This window comes from Varanus komodoensis, unplaced genomic scaffold (assembly GCF_004798865.1).
Source record: "Varanus komodoensis strain SLA01 unplaced genomic scaffold, ASM479886v1 scaffold8, whole genome shotgun sequence".
NCBI classification, from domain to species: Eukaryota; Metazoa; Chordata; class Lepidosauria; order Squamata; family Varanidae; genus Varanus; species Varanus komodoensis.
Window position 1 is genome coordinate 35,878,709 of NW_025336481.1, and position 21,293 is coordinate 35,900,001.

At 44.2% G+C, this 21,293-nt stretch overlaps 1 protein-coding gene across 9 annotated transcripts in view; it reads right to left on the minus strand.

Annotated features, from left to right (window-relative positions):
• Window positions 1-19,658, minus strand: part of HIVEP1 (HIVEP zinc finger 1) — a 101,307-nt gene extending 81,649 nt beyond the window's left edge. For 2 of the 9 annotated variants that reach the window (XM_044455613.1, XM_044455612.1), the window contains exons 1-2: window positions 14,859-15,907; window positions 11,784-11,913 (exon numbers count right to left, since the gene is read on the minus strand). In XM_044455613.1, coding sequence (XP_044311548.1) covers window positions 11,784-11,829 — 46 coding nt within the window. In that variant the 5' untranslated portion in view covers window positions 11,830-11,913; window positions 14,859-15,907. The other 7 variants (XM_044455615.1, XM_044455616.1, XM_044455619.1 and 4 more) reach the window with 7 other exon arrangements.
• Between the last annotated feature and the right edge of the window lie 1,635 nt (window positions 19,659-21,293).

A 21,293-nucleotide genomic window follows, 5' to 3' on the forward strand; every position in this document is an offset into this window, starting at 1 on the left:
CAAGCACCTTGTCCACATCCTCCGGCTTCAATAATAGAAACTCATCCAAAAAAGTTGGACCAGACATTGCTCTAGATACAGTATATCACAGAAGTGAGTACACCCCTCACATTTTGTAAATATTTTATAATATCTTTTCATGTGACAACAATGAAGAAATGACACTTTGCTACAATGTAAAGTAGTGCGTATACAGCTTATATTACAGTGTAAATTTGCTGACCCCTCAGAATAACTCAACACACAGCCATTAATGTCTAAACCACTGGCAACAAAAGTGAGTACACCCCTAAGTGAAACTGTCCAAATTGGGCCCAAAGTGTCAATATTTTGTGTGGCCACCATTATTTTCCAGCACTGCCTTAACCCTCTTGGGCATGGAGTTCACCAGAGCTTCACAAGCTGCCACTGGCGTCCTCTTCCACTCCTCCATGACATCATGGAGCTGGTGGATGTTAGAGACCTTGCGCTCCTTCACCTTCCGTTTCAGGATGCCCCACAGATGCTCGATAGGGTTTAGGTCTGGAGACCTGCTTGGCCAGTCCATCACCTTTACCCTTAGCTTCTTTAGCAAGGCATTGGTCATCTTGGAGGTGTGTTCAAGGTCGTTATCATGTTGCAATACTGCCCTGCAGCCCAGTCTCCGAAGGCAGGGGATCATGCTCTGCTTCAGTATGTCACAGTACATGTTGGCATTCATGGTTCCCTCAATGAACTGTAGCTCCCCAGTGCCGGCAGCCCCAGACCATGACACTCCCACAACCATGCTTGACTGTAGGCAAGACACACGCTTGACACCACCTGAACCAAATAAGTTTATCTTGGTCTCATCAGACCATAGGACATGGTTCCACTAATCCATGTCCTTAGTCTGCTTGTCTTCAGCAAACTGTTTGCAGGCTTTCTTGTGCATCATCTTTAGAAGAGGCCTCCTTTTGGGACGACAGCCCTGCAGACCAATTTGATGCAGTGTGTGGCGTACGGTCTGAGCACTGACAGGCTGACCCACCACCCCTTCAACCTCTGCAGCAATGCTGGCAGCACTCATACGTCTATTTCCCAAAGCCAACCTCTGGATATGACGCTGAGCACGTGCACTCAACTTCTGTGGTCAACCATGGCGAGGCCTGTTCTGAGTGGAACCTGTCCTCTTAAACCGCTGTATGGTCTTGGCCACCGTGTGCAGCTCAGTTTCAGGGTCTTGGCAATCTTCTTATAGCCTAGGCCAGGGATCTCAAACTTGCGGCCCACGGGCCAATTGCCGGGCCGGGCGGGGCACGGGGGAGGGGCCTTGTGGCTTTCAAAGTGCCGGCGGCACCCGGGCCGGCAGCGGGATGAGCGGCCCACCACCACTGCGGTGGTGGAATACTTGATGCGGCCCAGCCTCACCCAGACTGCCCCCAGGTAAGTTGAGTTTGAGACCCCTGGCCTAAGCCATCTTTATGTAGAGCAACAATTCTTTTTCTCAGATCCTCAGAGAGTTCTTTGCCATGAGGTGCCATGTTGAACTTCCAGTGACCAGTATGAGAGAGTGAGAGCGATAACACCAAATTTAACACATCTGTTCCCCATTCACACCTGAGACCTTGTAACACAAACGAGTCACATGACACCGAGGAGGGAAAATGGCTAATAATGCCCAACTTGGACAGTTTCACTTAGGGGTATACTCACTTTTGTCGCCAGCGGTTTAGACATTAATGGCTGTGTGTTGAGTTATTTTGAGGGGACAGCAAATTTACACTGTTATACAAGCTGTATACTCACTACTTTACATTGTAGCAAAGTGTTATTTCTTCAGTGTTGTCACATGAAAAGATATTATAAAATATTTACAAAATGTGAGGGGTGTACTCACTTCTGTACCTCTATTAAAGGAAATGTATTGAATGTGGAGTCCAATTCATGATGAATCCAAGTGATTTTATCCTCAAAGTCCTATAGCAAATTCATTACAGCCAGCTACTGAAGGTTCCACAGTTTCTTTCTCTAGCCTAGATTGTAAAAGGCTGCAAACCACTGAGAAAAGTCTGCTGGATGGCACTGAGAAAATGTGACACTGGTTGAAAAGAATTGTTTCTTTGCCACTCTCATTGCCACAGAATAGGCTCAGTAATGGGATGTAACCCACGTTCAGTCATTCAGTCAGATTCAGCATGAGTTTTCTCCCTCCTGTTTCATTGCCCTCAGCTCTGGTGTATGCCAAAGAGCTAGCTAGGCTCAGCAAAATGGAAGAGGGTGCTTGAGTGTGATCATGTCAACTACCTGGCCATTTCTGCATTCCACAGAGTGACCTGGGTTTTGACAGGAGTGCCAGCCATATCAGGCGAAAAATCCCCCAGAGCCCTCTGGAAACTCTTAGGATCCATTAGCCTCCAGGAGTGGATCATTCTAATATGTCCCCTACCCTTGCAGAGAAGAAAAGAAGCCGAAAGTCTAAACCTCAAAGGAAGTGGACTGATCTTGACAAAGGAGTTAATATTAGTTTCCTCACCTCCAGAATGGCATTCTCCTGTCTAGTCAGAAAAAAACAGGTCCAGAATATGACCTCTTGTATGTCTTGGGCTGGTGACATGGTGAAACAGCCCCATGGTTGCCATGGAGGCCATCAAGTCCTGAGGCACCCTAAATAAAGCAGCCTTGGGGTTGAGAACCCCCAGAACTATAATCCTGAGATTTCTCAGCACCAGATCCAAGAGCACCTCCATCAGCTCAGGCAGGGAGTCTGATGGGCAGTACTCCAGCAGAATCCCTAACCTGTCTCAAGTGCCCAACACAAACACTTGAGACCTGCCTTTGAGTGAACAGGAAGCCTAGAGAGAGGGACTGTATTCCCATAAACCATGGCCACTCCCCTTGCATTAGAGTTGTTAACAAAACTAAAATAGGCCTTTTCTTTCCTTTAAAAACTGCCCTTTTCTTTTTATTCCCCCCTAAGCCCAAATGTAGCAGTAATCAAATACCAGGTTATGATCTGTGTACAATAACATGGCTGGAGTAAGGTCAAAAAACATTCACTGAATTAGAAGCCAGAATTGCTTCAGTTTGCCCATGCCTTGGAAGAGGATGGCCAAGTATCAGCAGAGCAATGCTACACAGGTTGTTGAGTAAGCTGACTGACAAAGAGGGAGAAGATCACATTTGCAAACAAAGATCCAGGCACTAACAGTTCAGGGAGAACCTCACAGTGTTTTTCCAATGTGAGTATACTGGCAGACAAGTAAGATGTTGTATACAAGCATTTTACAGGTAGCCATTTTGCATTCCAGATACTTGACCACTGCATACTAAACTCATATCCTGGATCCAATGAATATAGATCAGAGAAAGGATAGTCCAACAGCAACCCAGAAAATTTCAGATTCCCTCCTGAGGCTATAGATTCTCCTGTGTTCCAGAAAGAACTATGGCAGCTGCTTTTTAAGGTCATAAAAGTGACCTAGAATGACCTCAGATACATCACCAAGGAGCTATTTCAGTAGGATGAGAGGAGAGAGGCCCAAATCTTACAGGCTTTCCAGCATTCATCCTCACCCATCATCATCCACAAATGAGCTAGATGGGCTCCGAGGCTGATGAAGCTGTGTTTGCTTTTCACAGAAAAAAAAGGCACAGTAACTGATACTACCTTACATCGGGAACACCATCTATAATTTGCCAATAGCTCTTAGTGACAAGAGCTATCTCGTTTTTCTTAAATGGCAAATTGGGCTCCACAATCCAGTCTCACTTGTCATACTTTGGAAGCTGTTTAGGTAGTGGCAAAGACAATATCTGTTCGCATTGCTGCAGCTACAACCAATGCTTTGGAGCAGACTCACAGGCCTCTGGGCAGAGGTTTTCATGGAGGTAACCCCTGCTAGAATAACTTAAAATATTTCAACTGTGTATTTTGGAGATAAATGACCTTATGCAAAAAAATGCATTCTTCCCAGCAGTTACTGATGTATCTTTAATTTGGTGAGTATCCCTTCCACCAACACCATGCTGCTTTAAGAATTTCTACTCTATTCCTTTCATCTCAGTGGAATTGCAAAATGAGAAATAAGGTTTTAGATAGCACAGAGTCCTTTTGGTCTACCTAGTCAAGGATGGAAAATCAAGCTAGTTCAAGTACTCCATCAATTTCCTGCTTCTCTAAATTATAGTCTCTCCCAAAGCCAGAGCACAAAATACAGAAAGATGCCACTAACACTTTGCACTTATAACAACGCTAACATTTTGTACCATGTGCAAGAGCTTTTCTTAACTGTTCAGTGTGCTTCACATACATTATCTAAGTGGGGCAGGGAGAAGAGAAAAGAGATCTCCAGGTGTTTTATACTCCAACTCTCAGCATTCCTGACTGCTGGCTATGCTGGCAGAGGCTTCTGGGATTTAAAATCCAAAACATCTGGATGTCTACCTTCTGCCCATCCCTGAAGTAAGCAATCTGTAGAAGCAAGCAATCTTGTATAATCCATTATTATACACACACAAAGAATCAAGAAAACAATGGCTCACCCAAGGCTACTTAATGATGTCATGGTTGGGAGATTAGAACTTTCCAGCTTGTGTTGTACTCTTAGCCACTACAACACACTAGTTCTCTCATTAATATTAGAAGGACAACTCCAAAGCAATTAGTTTGCTAACAGCAGCTTTGAAGACTTTTCCTTAGTGCTTTCCTCTGTTCTCCTTCAAGATATGTTTACAGGGTCATTCCAACAAAATGACTGCTACAAAAGAACATAAGGCAGTTCTCTGAACCTCAGTGAGGCTTTTGGACTCCTAATTTTCCATGAGTTTTTTTTTTATAAAAGCATTAAAACTTATTGGTCAGCAAGTTACTTAGGAAATTTAAATTTATTCTCTGAATGTAATTTTCCAACTCCAAGGAAAGTGTTACTCATTATTTCTCCTGCTTCACTACCAACAAAGCTTTTATGATTCTCCTGAGACATGAACCGCAAAGAGAAACAACCTTGTTAAAATTTTGTGAATGCATTTTAACTCTTTCCCTAGTACTCTTGACTGCCTGTTTAATATTATGCCTTGTTTCATAACAAAATTTCATTGGAAAAGTCTCTGAGCCAAATCATATGTGGCCCTCAGAGATACGCTCCAATTTATGCAACTTGTAGCACCACACAATGAAATTAGCTCAGAGCAGCACAGGCAAAGGAATGTACCTTTTTCACCCAAGGTCCAGTTCACTTGCTGAATCTGCTGCTGTAAGATGTGGCGGTGATTTCCAGTTTAGATGGGTTTGAAGTGCTTATATGCATGCTTAGACAGAAAAAAAGTCTAACAATTCCCAGCATGCCCCTGCTGGAAGTAGGACTTCTCTCAGCCTTAACCAGCACACAATTGTGCCCTACGACAACAGAGCAGTAAGGTACAGGGTTACAGACACAACTACTTTTACACAGCACTGGTAATAAAAGCTTTGTCTCATCAAAACAAAATGTGTTGTGCACTTGAAGAGCTGGCTTACTCCTTGTGAATAACTTGTTTGGACTGTTGCATCCAGGATGGGCAGGGAAAATTCCAGCCTGGAAAGCCTCTGGTGGCCCGTGTCTACAATAGGGAGCTTGGTCAGGACAGCTTCCAGTGTTTCTCTGGGATCTACAGGGAGATCTTTGGGGGGTTTGAAGCAGATCAGCAAGAATGCCTGACTCCCACTTTTCAACAATAAGCCACCACTCTCTCCTAAAAGCTGGATCAGTTCAGCAATCCATACATCCAACTAGCCCTCATTTTTTTACGAAAAAAAATTCTCTGCAAGTCAAAAACTTGAATGCAGAATTAAAAATGCATCCACATCCAGGAATAGCAATCGCATGCAATGCTAATTTTTAAAATACCTAGCCCAAAATAACATAATTGAAGATAGCATTTAGGAGAATAAGTAATGATTTGAAATGCTCAGCTTAAGAGTCTATTCTGATAGACACTGTTGATTCTTATGAAAGCTGCTACCTCTCTGCTGCAGTTCCTCTTTCTCCCTTGTCCAGTAATGTGGACACAGCAACATCGGTCTACTTACTCAAACTGTAAAACAATCCAGTAATATACAAGAGGTACATGGAGCTCTAGAAAATATATTATACAACATACATGACTGTAATAGCTCCTAGGACAACACCTATCCCATCAAGGAATTAGCACAGAATGCTATGCATTACAGTGTTTCAGTCCTGGCTCACAGTTCTATCCTTCCCATAAGGATGCTGTTATTCATCCATAAAGGTGGCAGGGATGTCCTGTTTTCCCTTGCCCTTATGCTGTTTGTCTATCCATGTTCTGCTGTATCCTGAGATCTGGCCTAAAAAAGCTCCACAAACGGAATGCACATGTCAATATCTGAAAGAAAAATATTGATCTTAATGGGGCTAAATATTTTTCTCCAGACTGAAGCACAGATTTTGTAATGCAGCCTAGACCTGATCCACTGCAAGCACAGATGGGGTTGTATCAAGATGTTCTGCATTATGTTCACTCCAAAACTGAAATATGTTTATACTGGAATCAGACTGCCGGAAGAGCCTTTCTGGCTCTAATATTAGAATAAAGTATTTTAAAGACCTTGTATGCAGAGGGTGCTAATACACTTACTAGGGTTGATGCCTACATAAAGTTCCCCATCTCATGATGTTTTTCTTCTTTGTTGTACTGAAGTGTTAACTGTTCCAAATAAGGGGTAATTTCTAGAAGTCAGGAATGGCCATGTAATCAGTCACAGCAAAAGTAGTCAAATAACAATTAAAAACTGAAAGCATCAACAGCCCACAGCATGAAGCAAGAGACAACCCAGGCTAGCCATAGCATTTAGCAGGCACGGCTATTCCTGACACAAGGAGTAACGCAGACCAAATTAAAAATGGCATGCCATTCCATCAATCAACTTTTGGCATGGGCCGTACTTGTAACCAAGCAAGTAGCACAGTTTAGGCATAAGAGACTATTGGGGAATAATCTGTGGTTCTCACTACGACAGTGGTATGCAAATTTAAATAAAATCAAATGTGGGAGTTTGAACAGTTTCTCTTGGCTTTTATTCTAACAGTCCAAGTAGTTGCAAAATATTTTAAACATTAACTCAATTTAAGAATCAAATCCATTCTTTTAAAATGGTAAGGTTATGATAGTATTTCATGTCCAGGTGAGGAACATTCCTAAATAAAAATGAGAGAACCCTGCATGGTTGATTGCAAGGAGTCTCACCTCTGCCTTAACTGTCAGAGGCACAGAGTTTATCCCCTAATGCAGGGATATTCTTGATTACATGAAGTATTAGGTGGTGATTTGTTAAATATTAAAAGGCCATTTGTTCAGTCAAAAGGCTTGGTTGGTTTACAAGTCTTGTACTTCAAGAACTCTGACCTATTTGAGGAGTCCGATTTCCTTAGCTCAGCAGTTATCCTTAGACCCAAAAACATCAAAACAAAAAATTATGCAATATTTGCAATGATCAGAAGCTAACAAATACTGGGCTTAGGCATTAACAAGAACGTTATGCAGTATCCTACAGAGCAGAGATGGAAAAACTGAGACCAGATCAGATATATTAGTGGTAAATTTTCTCTCCTTTTGCTAGGCCAGTATTTTTACATTGAGAGAGAGAAAAAAACCCTGCCAATTAAGTGGAAAAAGACTCAATGGAAAAACTGATGGCATAAAACTTTAACTCCTCTTTCAAATAAGAATTATTATGCTGACAGTTCTCCAAATTGTTATTGCCACAAGATTCAAAACCCAATTTAATCTTTTTAATAATTATATATTTATCTAAACCAGCCCAATTGATTACATACTATAAATGTTATTATTGAAAATGTATTTTCTTTAGCATGCTTAAGAAAGTAAGCATTTTCTAAATGCTTCTAAAATGTTTCTAAAAGAAGGCATGGATTACAATCAGGGTCATATTTAATCTCTGCCACACAGCAAAGAATCTGGAAGAGAAACACACACAAAAACTTTAATAGGTAGTATGGTTTACCCTTTGGTAACCTTCACAACCCTAGTCATAGACAGGATACAATTACTTGCATTTTGTAAGTGGGGAATGGAGGCTAAAAAACAGCAATTTTCTTGAGGCTATGCAGAAACTCATAAAGCAAAAATCGCAGGTACTTCCATGCTTTACCTGGCAAACATGACTGCTTTGGGAAAAACTGACACGCACACATAGAAGTCAGCCTGCATATAAAAGGATCCAATGCAATTCTATGTGCACTTGGGAGAATCATCTGCCACTTCCAAAGCCCTACCAGTTCAAGCTTCCTTTTTTAAAAATCATGTATGATACTTACAAGTTTTAACTCTCCCCCCTCCCATACACACAGCTACAAATTGCTTCAAGAGATGGGGTAAACTAGTTGCACCAAATCCAGAATGACATGGGGAAGGGTGCTCACCAAAGCTGAGTCTCACCAGCAAACAGAAGAGCTTTGGATTCAAAGGATACAAAGCTCCCACTGTGCAAGAAAAATCAGACTATTCTGCAGAAATGTAGTAAATTCTAAACTTTAACTGATGAACTTCTGGTTATAACCATATCAAAATAATTTCATAAGTAAAAAAAAAGATCTTACTGAAAACACACAATCCAAGTTTTACACACAGTCCCTTTAAATTTCTCTTGGTCTTGATCATACAAAGCATATCTTGAAATATGGTAATTCCAATAAACAAAACCTAATTTGCCCTGACTATCTGAGTAGAATTTTCTTTTCCACACTCATTTGTGACAGGTAAGTTTGTTCAAATATTGTGAAACTAAGGCCAGCCTAGGAATGAGAAAATACAGGTTCAAATCCCCACTTGGGCACGAAGCGCCTTCAGTGACCTTGGGCCAATAATGAACTTTACAGGGTTGTGAGGATAAATGAGGACCATGTATACTGCCTTGAGCTCTTTGAATGAAAGGAGGGAAGGAGAATATAGTGAAGGCTCTCTATATTGCAGCCCTGAGAAATTTTCATTGATAGTGCCCTTAGCAATTAAGACCTAATTGCTTGTCTGATTCATTTAACAACTTTTTGATCAGAAAATATGAACGTAATGCTTTTTTTTATAAATCTGATTAAAACACCTGCCATTTAAAAACCACAGCAACAGAACCACATGGCTTAACTGAAGTCACATTAAGTGAAAACCTACTAAATGACCAACATTGAAATCCCATCCATACCTCCTAGAGAGTAAGCCTCAGAATTCAGAGACTTGCTTCCAAGCAGATCTGCAAAGGATCACATAGCATTTATGCAGCAATGACAGTGTTTATGGAACAATGGTTTAATCTTTCAACTGGCATAATGATGCATTTGAGACACCAAGCACTATAACAAGAAACTGAAGTGTAAAGCATAAATATTAAATACATTAAAATTCACTGTTAGCCTAGATCCTAAAGCTCATGTCATCAAGTCCTCTAACCTTCATGTAACATTCCAGCCAGTCCAATATGACAAGGTTTTGAAAAATCCTGGATGCTCAATATGCTGGGAATCTGGAAATATTTATTTATTCCTATGCAAATCTTTCAGTGAATACCTTTATGTCTCCTGCCTATGAAATGGGATTATCTTTCCAGCCCCAAACATATAGTTTTATTTGTGATATCTCACTGACAAAGCAGGCAATGCACTATATCCCTATTCTCTGATGATAGTGCTACTAAGCCAAGTCAAAGTGAACTGTAGCATTGATAGTTTTGGACAGATCATGAACAGGTCATCCTTTTAACATGTTTCTCCCTCAGTCTAAGATAAAAACTTTCCTAGCCACATGGCTGCAAGCAGTTTCAAAGAACTGCTTCACTCTCTAAAAGAAAGCTGTATCCACCTACACCCCATTAAGATATAATTCACAGTGCAAGTATCTTTCTGCTTTGCTCCATCCTTCAGGACTCGGACCAACACATCCATAAGCACAACACAATGAAAAAATAATAAGGTATCTAACATGATTAAAGCTACTTCATTGCAGCATAGCTTAAGCCAGCAATCACCACACATTTCAGTCATGAAACCTTTCTGAAAAGGTTTTTCTGAAAAGGTTTTCAGAACCCTAACTCTAGCCTGATCTTTACTAAGTATTATGAACCCACAACATTCTTCCTTCTTTCATCTACTTCTATTGCCTGAGGGCTTTGCATTACACAGAAGGTTTGGAAATAAAGAGAAAAAAGACTAAATATAACAAATGAATAAAGCAATTATACGGTAATAGCCCAAATGAAGTCTTTCCATTATTCCCAACACTAGCAATAGAGTCCTAGGACCAAATGACATGATGCATTTCCTTGTCTGCTGCTTGGATGCCAACTGACAATTGAATAGCTGGCCTCATGGGTTTCATTTTAAAATCCGTTTTAAATTTGACTTTTGAGATATTTTATGGAACCCCTATAAGGCTTTTGCGGAACTCTAGGGATCTGCAGAATAGAGTTTGGGAACCACTGGCTTAAGCCATCACAAGTCAGCGCAACTCAGAAAATCTTGGCATGCTTCCAGAATCAGAATAATCCATCAGCCTTCCAAAAAGCATTTCTTTATGGAAGCAAACTTAAGTATCTTGTCTACTTACAAAGAAGCAGGGGAAGTCTCTACATGACTACTCAGAAGTAAGCATGGCAAACCTCTTTAGGACATTCTCAGAAGGAAGTAAAATGGATTCATTCAGTAACTTCCACCCACCTATTCCCAAATTATAGTTTTATAAAGGCTATAAGCTGCATGCAGCACCTTCCTACCTGCTTTACCTGCCACCCTCTTCATTAATTGTTACAGACCATTACTGTTGCTCAGTCAAACCACAATTAAGTAGCAAACCTTGGTTTAAAGCTTTTTTGCATTCCTAACTTGTTTGGGTCTAGAAAACCATAATCTCAGGTTTAGATGTCACACAAAGCTTTACCTTTCATGGCTTATCTGCTCATGTGAACTGAGAATAAATTGGCTGTGTGCATCAACACACTGCTTTTTTCACACTGTGGTTTATTATGTTAGTTCATGGTTTAATGGAGCACATGAACACTACCACTATTAAAGCCAACAGTAGCAGGCTCTTATCTAGAACTGCATGCAGACTGCTATTATTTGGCAAGGTGAACAATACATGTGGCTATCATTCCTAAATGCAATGCCTAAAAATCTTATATGCTATTAACTAAACAACTGATTATTCTTATTCCATTTTATTGCACAGTTTGGCTTATTTCTTTAAGATAACTAAAAGCTGTTTCAAAAGTCAAAGGTGCTTCTAGGAAAGTTTTCATTTGGAAGTTTGTGTTTGATATTGATTCAGCCCAATCCAGCATCCCTACTTTGTTCTCTGGCATATCTACTTCACTTCTAGTTATTTTACAGCCTGATAATCATGTTCTTTATATAAAATTGCATCCTTTATTGCCAGAAACACAGTAGTGAGGAATTATCCCGTATCCTCAGTACAGTCTCTCCTTCATGAATTCATACGCAGAGTTTATACTTTCTTTAAGCTATCACTTCTTAGAATGTTTAAAATGAACCAGGAAGTGAAATCAGAGGAACACAACAGGTAGAAGTATACAACTGTGTCTGTTAGTCAGAAACAGGTACTGCAACCACTTCCAGCACCAAATGCAAAATAATATATATTTATCCTAAATTAGTTCCATTACAATAATCTCCAAGACTGCTTTAAATACAACAGATATAATCAAATTTGTCAAGGTCCGCAATCATTTGACATTGATTTAAATTGTCTCAATTTATAGACATATTTATCCTCCCATCGTCAAGCCTTTTACTTACCTCTCAAATTTCTAGGATTTATTTGTTTTGTTCGAGGCATTCTCATCCAGTCATAGACAGTCTCTCAGAAATGGAGAACAGACTAAAATCAGCTCCATAAACATGCCAAGGGGGTCAGTGAATCCACATACTGGGGGGAAGGAGGAAAAAAAAGATTAGATGAAACATCACAAGCAACAAATCTGTAAGAATCGGGTCAGTTTATTAAGTTTATCACATTAGAGTCATATGGGCTACTATTACTTAATCATACAAGAATAGGTTGGTCTTTTTACATACAAAGTAGTCTAAGCTCCATACTGCAGACATTCAAAAATATCACAACAACCCATTTGTTCCTAGCAGCGTAACTACTCCTAGAAAAGTCACCCTCTAGAAAATCGAATGATGACATTCTTTCAGGTTTACCACTTAACATGCTTCCTTTATTCATTACAAAGTCATTTATTTAAGCACAGACCACAACAAAGGAACCACAACTGCAACTTAGCAAAGACACTAACCCTGCCATGTTGAGATCAATTATTTAGAATGATTTCCAAATTGTATCAACACTTTTAGGAAGTGGCTCTAATCTTGCAGCACACTTCCAAGGAAATTACAAAGATGGGAGAACTCCTTTCCACAGTAATTTGGGGGAGGGGGAAACATTCTACCTTTCCATGTCTTGGTCTTCAAGACTTGGTAACTATGACTATTTACAATGCACATAGGACAAGTAACAGCTCTAGCTGTTATCTTCTGGCAGCTTCAACAAGAGATCATTTCCCCCCACTACATCTTTATAATGGAAAAAGCTAGACCTTTAGAGCTTCTACCTCCAGTCCCTATAAGAAAAAGGAAGCAGCTCTAGAAAGAATAGGCAGATTACTGAAACAAACTACAGTTCAGTCATTTGACCATTTTGAAATAGGCTGCCTTGCTCACCAGCTCACACCCATTCCTTGCTTAAACCAAGTACTCAATATTTTGAAAGAGGAAAAGAACACTCTCTCAGCCACACTCCCTGCCCTGCATCAGTATATCTTACATAAAAGTTAACTGGTATCCACTAGTGTATCAATAGAAATTTGCTTTGTGAGTGCTAGCTTTCCTCACTGGGCTCTGGGACTCAAACATAGCAAAAAGTTAAAGCAGCTCTTATTAATGGATAATAAATTGAAACTAGAGGATCTCAGAGACAGACAGAAATGCTGGGGGATTTTCTTGGTTAGGAGTATGAGCCCATGCTATAAACATTCTACTCAAACTATAAACAGCTTCTCAAAAATAATCAGAAGGCAATAACTGAAGTCTGGAACCTAACTTCTATCCATTATGCAAGACATCATCAGAAATGTAGAAAAGACTATGGACATAATATAAAACAGATTCCTGTTTTCCTTGAGTGCTCTCCTTTTTAATTAATAAGACATAAGACAAAATATTTATGTTTTGTGTAAGAGACTGGGTTATGCCCCTTTAACCCACTGAAAGAATAAACTGAGGACTTAAAAAAAAACTCATGGAAGAACTCAAGTCACATTTTTCCACTGAAAAACTTGTCAGAAAAGAGAAAGTCACGGGCCTGGGTAGCACAGGGAAGAGGATTAAAGCAGAATGGTGCTGCAGGTACCCCTACCCCACAAAAAAGCAGGAGATGCTGGACCTGGCTACACAGTCCCCAGTCTGAGTAGCCAAGCAGGGAAGGCTGCTCCCTTCACCACATGCGGAGAGAACTACTTTTTTTCTCTTGGCGTTGAAGGAGGAATTGAGAACAGAAATACAGTGTGCCCTGCTCCCGTTATCTCTGCTGCCTTTGTCGCTTCCCAGACTTTAAAGTGTTTGAATGTCCTTTTCCTAACAGCAGGCTACACAAAGCCTTTGTTAGTGATTTCAGAGTTTGTTTCTGTCTCCCTCACTTTTTATGAAGTCTCATTCCCCTATCTAGCAAAACCTTTAAGAATGCAGAAACTCCTACCTTGTATGTAGGTTGCTCTGCTTCATTGCTTTACGGGTTAAAACAGGGCCACCAACACTAGAGGGAATGTAGCAAACAAATGCCTCAACAGTTCAGTCTCCAGATTAGCAGTGCCACTGGTCGATCGAGTGCAAGTACTGGCTGCCTAAGTAGTCAGCAGTTAAGAATGAAAGCTGGAATATGCTTCCTTAACACTAATGATTTAGGGATGTTTGGCTACAACATACAAAAAGCACATTACATAATATTTACACTTTTAAATAGTACTTCCGTTGGCCACCAGTAGGATTTCCCCTCTTTTTAGACTCAAGGAAAGCATATAAGAGGCGCCAGAAAAACAATCCTTTCACAAATACGAAGAGAATAAGGGTACCCCCACCCCCGGGCCTTATTTCATTACTTGGAGGGGCAGAGGGAAACGAATGGTGAAGAAAACCTGCTCTGCTTAACAAAATAACGTTCGGAAAAAATGGACGTGAAATGAGAGACGCAGTGACGGCGGGTAGTCCTGCGCTGTTGCAAAGGGAAAAACATGAATGAATAAAGAGGGAGGAGCTTGGGAAAACCCCTCTGCAACGCAGAGCTGAACAAAGCACAGCACACATGCCAGGAGGTGGAGGAGACCGAGTGCAAACAGGGACCGACCCGAGGGAGGGACAGAGCGCGCATCCGGATGCCTCCTCACCACAACCCCCGTAAAGCCCAGGCGCAAGCCTGCCTCCCTCCCTCGCCGGATTTGGAAGCGCCAAAGAAATACAAGCACATACAACCGGGAAGGACAGGAGTAAACAGGACCGCGCGCGCAAATGCAACAAACGCAGCAGACCTTGTCAGCCAGAGCCTACGATGCAGGCAGTCCGAGCCAGGCAGGCTTCTTCTGGGCCCTCGGCTTTGGACACTCATTCCCCGACTCTTCCCTGCCCCAGGGCATTCTTGACTACAGGGGACTTTGCTATATGGCTTACGTCTGTCCACGCAGCTGGTCCCCGAAAGGGCTCAGCCTAGCAAAAAGGGGCGCCTCTCCCGCCCAACAGCGATGCTTGCACACCGTGCGTGCGCGCCTCTTTCTCTCTCCCCCCCCCCTTCCGCCACCCTTCCTGGATCCCCCAGCTAACCTGCTCGGTAGGCAGCCAGAGCTGCTGCTTCTCTTGCTGATGGCGGCGGCGCTGGCGAGAAGGCGCAGCAGTCGCGGCGGCGGCAGCTGGGAAACACGGCGACCCCTGCGCGGCGGCGGCGTCTGGGATCCTCCTCCACTTGACAACCTCCAACACAAACATGACCCGGCGCTAAACCCCCCTCCCCAGAATCCTCTTCCTCGGCAGAGCCTCCCCCTCCTCCTCCTCCTCCTCCCTCCCTTGCTCGCTCGCCCGCTCACACACATACAAACGCTCCACCACAACCTAATTCTGCACAGGCACACAAACACGGCAGCGCCCCCACACCCACATGCACACGAACACTCTAGATCCCTCTCAGCGCAACTCTCTCATACCCCAGTCACTTCCTGAACATGTGAGGATGAACTAGGGAGGCTGCCCAAACACGTGGGGTGCCTTCCCTGGAGCGGGGAGTGGAGAAGAGGGACAGGACTCGAAGTAGGAAAGTCTTCTCAGGAGCCCAGCGCTCCAGAAAGCCTCGCATCCATTGTTTATGCTCAGCCTGCATTTCTGATCCTGTCTCCCGTGCCTGCAGTACAGCCACGACGCCAGCTCCTACACTGTCCCAGCAGCACTCGGCCCTCCCATGCACCGCGCCAGGCAGACCCACCGCGACCAGTGCATTGCCACATGCCACGCTCAGCACTCTCCCTCCACGTCAGTGGTCACCATCCAGGCTGCCCGCACATTTGACCAAACCCAGGAACTCCCTGCCCAGAGCAGAGCACCCCATCACCCTTCACTCCTGAGACTACCACCAGGCGGCCCAACCTCCCCTTGCCTAGCTGGAATACCCCACAGGCACTCGGTTCCTCGAGGCTTCCTCGCCCTCCAACAAGGGGCAGGCACCTCGTTTCTCTTAGGAAAAGAATCAGACAAAGGAGAGCCCCTCGGCCACATCATACCCACGTCCCTCTCCTCGTACCTCACTTCTTACTCCAGCACAGCGGCTTTCCGCGCCCATTCTGCCCGAGTACACCTACTGGCTCCTCGCTCAAAACATGCTCGAGTACCCCACCATTGCACACGTACCTCACGGGACCCCGCTTGCGACCTCCCTCAGGTAACTATCACCCTTCCGCTCCCAGCGCTAGCACGAAGACATGGCGCCGCGTGCGCCCCCCAGCACGCGCTTACATCCCTCTAGCCCATGCCTGTCCTACTCAAGAGTAGGCCACTGAAGTGAGCGGGACTTCAGCCAGACACGCATTAGATACACGCTGGGAAGAGCACCACACAGTCGCCTACGGCCACCACCCGCCAACATTGAAGCCGGGCGAAGGGCTGAGGAAGGTGTGTTGTACGTGGAGTCCGGCGTGGGGGGGGGGGGCACACGGGCACCGGCTGAACACCGAGAGAACGTCGCTGACACACGGAGTTGAATAGAGAAAGGAGGTTCCCGTCTGTGGGGCGTGCCACAGGAAGACCCTGTGAAAGGAAGCGGGGGGGGCAGTCGTGGGGTCGAGGCTGAAGGGGTGCGACGGGCGAGGGAAGGGGACGAGAGGCGGTTGTAGGTGAGGAAGCCGGGGGGGGGGGTCCAGGGGGTGAAGTGGTTTAAGGAAGGGGTCAGTGGGCGGGGACACACTAGAAGGCGAAGCAGGTCTCACGCTGAGGGAGCCGCTGCGGCTTCCCCCTTTTCTTTCTCGCCCCCCCGCGCCCCTTCCCGAGTAGTGAAGCGGGGCACGCGACGGACTACGCCTCCGGACCTTATTAGGGGAAAGGGCTGGAGGAAGGGAGAGAGAATTATTGGAAGCGGGAGGGGGTTGCTTTACCTTCCCTCACTTTCTATTGCAGGAAGCGGGCCGGGTGACGTCATCGGGTCTCCCGGGCCCCGCCCCTTCCCCTGTCTGCTTATGAGAGAAGGGGAGGGACTTGACAGAGGGAGGGGTCACTGAGGGGGTTTCCTTGTTTCCTCACCAGTCTGGTAAAGAAAGGGAAGAAGTGAAACTAAAAACTTGAGAGGGAGGGGCGGGAATTCCTTCACCACCCTTCCATTTCCGCACCGACGAAAGATTCCAGCAGCTTCCAGCGTTTTAGTTACATCGTCCCGTTTTTCAAGAAGAGCAAGTTAAAAGGGTTGCCGCTGGACACTTTCTTAGGCTCTACTGTTCTCCGATCTGTGAACGCAGTTGTCTTAGTTACTTTAGGCTGCAATCCGATCCTTACTTGCCGGGGAGCAAACCCCAATTGAGCTTACTTCTGAGTAGATACGTACTAAACTGCACTTTAGAAGACTGTTCAGTGGTGTCCATTTTGGATAGCAAACTACAACCCCGTCTCTAGTTTAAGTTCCTAATACCTGGTTCCTTTTCATATACAAATTGCACGGTCTCTCCCCCCCCACCCCCACAGATTCCCCTACTCTGCCAGTGTTTTTAAATTTATGAAGTGCTTATATCCTCTGAATTTCTGGACTAACTGAGGTACAGTCTGAGGAAGCAGTCTTGCTTAAAGTAATGTAAGCAGTGTCTTGCTAAACCAGACCAAAGTTCTTTAAAGAAACCTACCAGCCAGCAGTCACTCGGTGACATCAATCTTTCTGCCAAGTTCTGAGTAAAAACATAAGAGCAACTCCTACATTTTTTCAATACAAGGTATTATAAACTGGGGAGCCAGGAAAGCACTGGTGGGGAGGGTCCTTGTAAGATGGTTTCCTCTGTTAATTATAATTACATCTACAACAGTATTTTAACTGACCACAAGCTGTCAGAATTCTGTGGGATACACAGCTAAAAAATCAGTAAATGAGGGATGCTCCCAACCTGGGGTGGGAGACATGGAATCCTGCAGATGTTGGACTGTAACTCCCATCGACCCTAGCCAACATAGCCAGTGGTGGTGGATGATGGGAGTTGAAATTCAACAATATCTGGGCCACACATGCACCATCCCTGCTCCAATTAACAGCCTCTAACACTACTCACCAAAAAGCATTTTATGATTCCCATATTTTCCTCCTTAACTGATTTTTTAAATGGAAAACAAAAGATGGTTACACAAGTTACACAATTAGAGCTGTGCACTGCCAGTAAAATTCCATGAATGAGACAAAGCAATGACGCTGTAAAAGCCTCAGGTGTTTGTCACTGGAAGCATTCCAAGTGTTATGTCATTCAACCCATCGGACATTTAAGGGAATATAAGAGAAAGAGAGGGACAAACAGCAGCCAACCACACAGCCCTGTCCGGTGCTTGTATCTGGATTAAGCTAGAACCAGAGTTGTGAACCTGAAAAAGGTAAATTGGGGAAGCCAAATGGCACCAGTACTAAAATAGGTAACTTGGTGATGACAGACAGAAATACAAAGTAAATGGAGTCAGGCCACAGAGAAGAGACATAAAAAGCACTGTTAAACTGCAGCATCTATGCTATACCAAAAAAGTATCAAACTTTCAGAATTCTGAAAGAAGAGAGATGCCTATTATTATCATTATCATTACATTGCATTTATATCCTGCCCGGAGTAAAAGATATTCTGGAGGAGTTGCTTTCAGAATATGTTAACATGGGGGGGGGATTTCTGTTGCCTCAAAGAATATCAAAACAACTGAAGTCCCATTAGGTATCTTTTGCAGTTGCACCATTATAATTTTCTTCCTCTGTCACAGGCACATACAGCTAAAACAACGAAGTTCTTTGGCCCCTTAAAAATTATCAAATTGATTCCTGCATAAGCTTTCGCGGACTGGAGCTCCCCATATCAGATGCACGGGTGAAGTGGGCTGTAATCCACGCAAGCGGATGCCAGAATAGATTTGCTCGTCTCTGAGGTGCCACAAAACGTTATTGTTTTTGCTGCAAGACATTAAATCGGTCATTACCTCTTTTTATTTGGAAAACACTTTAGGCCGCCTTCCAAGAGCGCTGCCCCTCGAGGCGGGTGACGCACGCAGCGCACTGCCCGTGTCAGCCCAAGCGCGTACGCAAGACTCGGCGGACGCACGATGTCAAAAGGGAAGCCCACCTGGCCGTCTTGCCGAGCGGGACGCTGTCGCCCCGGTCCCTCGCCTCGTTCCCCGAGAGAGCGGCTGCCTTTCGCCGAGTCCTCAAGGGGTTAAAAAGCGAGCGAAGCCGCCCCAAAGCGCCCTTCGGGCCGCGACCCCCTCCCTCTTCGCCTGCCCCTCCCGCGCCCCCAGCTGGAAACCACAATGGGGGAAAGAACAAGACGCCTGAACTTGGTTGGAAAAGTTCTCCTACCGAGGCAAGTGCAGCGGCCCGCCCAGATGCCCGTCGCACGCCCCCCTGCAGAGGCCCGTCCCTCCCACGCAGACACAACGCACACCCTCCTCCCATGTATGCACATCGCTTGGGCTGCTGCTGACGCGGAGATCCCGGAGGTTCCTCCTTGTCGCTGCTGCTGGCAGGTCATGCAGGCTGTGCTCGCAGCAGCCTCCCCCTTCTCCTCCCCCTCCCCGCTCTCTGGGTTTTCCCGTCCGCCAGCAGCCACGCTTAATCCCCTCCTCCTTCCCGTTGCAACATACCGAGAAAGCCTTCGCGGCCAGAAATACGCCCCCCCCCCCGCCGTGCCAGCGGGCGCCTCGTGGCCGCGCCGCAAGCTGCCCTCCCTGCGCCTGCCGGACCCGTCCCGAAAACCGAGCTGAAGCAAACTTACCCGAGCGGGCGCTGCCGGGGCTTGCCGGTTAAGTTGGAACGTGCAGGCGACCAAAGCCGAAAAGCAGAGCCCCCTTCGGTCTTGGAAGTGGGCGTGAGAGGAAATACGAAAGGGAGGCGCCTAGAGCTCGCCTGTTCTGCTTCGCTCGGTCGCTCTCCTACTACCGCTTGCTCCCCTTCTTTGGCCCTTGCCGGGGTTTCGCTCGGCGGCTTTGATTGGTTTACACCATCAGCTGTTTATATAGGTCTTGGGTAGAAGGTCGTCTGGAGGGTTGTTGAGGGGTGGGGGTTTCTTTCTAGGCTAGGGGAAGGGGGGAAAATTCCTTGCTAGAGAGAAAGTATTTTAATACAACTGCTGCAGCTTCTGCTACTACGGGGGAATGGGATCGAGCTCTAGTCATACTTGGAACAAACCCATTGAAATCAATGGGTTTTCAGAGCCGGGCCCATTGAAATTGTAAATTAGGCTCTATTTATATCCATAGTTCCACTCCGCCTATGACTATACCTGGATCCTACCTGGTATTTGTACACATTCTCCTGTGGTGTATTGATATTACTTTTAAAAGTAGCCCAAATAATCGGATTTTTTTAAAGTACAAAAATGAAGGTAGGTTAGTTTAAATCTTAAAATTACACAGAACATGCAATTTGCATTGATTTAAAGCATGTTTTACCCCCATCTTTCCACAAAATGTCCAAAACGGCTAATAACTGCTAAAACCAATGCCTTTTCCCTGGGAGTAAACCTTCTTAAATTGAAGGGAGTGTACTTCTGAGTAGATATGTAGGATTGCACCATAAAATGAGTTGCACATTCTCTGGACCTGTTCCCTTCCGTGCCCCCAAACACACAATGGCTGTTTGCAATGCAGCCTCAAAGAATTCTGGGCACATTACAGAAAACTTTTGAGGATGGGACCATGTGTTGTTTTAATGTTTGCATTATTATTATGAATTTTACTTAGATTTTGATCTATCACAGCCTTTGGACTCAGAGACAACTAAGTATTTAAAACTAATAAATGCCCTCAAATACAATGAGTGTAGAAAAGAGGGCATATATCTAAAAATCCCATTAGCCGTGGTTACATGCATGTCTGAATGAAAAACCTCCTAAAAGAAAGATGCTCAGTTTCTGGCAAATTGTATGCAAATCCCACTACATTCAGGGCCTGTTTAGATTCAGTCCTAGAAAAGATGCCTGACCATGCAAGCTTATGCATGTTTGGAGGAAGAGGACAACTCGTACCATTCCAAGACCTGAACTTTTGTCCATCTAATTATGCTGAGTATTGCACCTTGACGCTTTTAATTTTAAAACTTCTTGTCTCCCACGTGTTCCTTTTCTTGGCCTTATTCCTTATGGAAGTGAATGGGTTAACCGAATTATTCATTATGGTTGAAAACTTTGTTTCTGTATGTGATGGCAACCCTTGAATTAAAATAGCAATGCTTTACGAATGGTGCAAATTAGTGACTTGCCATTGCAGGGAGCAGTCCAGCCAACTCCTCCACAGCTAACATTGTGCATCCAAGAATTCCAAAAATGGCTGGCAAAGTGGTTGAAGAAGCTCTTAGCCAGAAAAACAATAGCATCAACTTGGACCTAGAAATGTTGGATAAGTTTCATGCACAATTTGAATGTTTACTTCCAGCTTACTAAGCATTAGTTGGTTCTGCAAAAGTATTGTAGAACTTCATTTGAGCTCTGAATACAATTGGCTTTTTTAATTACACATTTTAAACAGATTTTGTCCGGACATGGTATGCACTGTGGC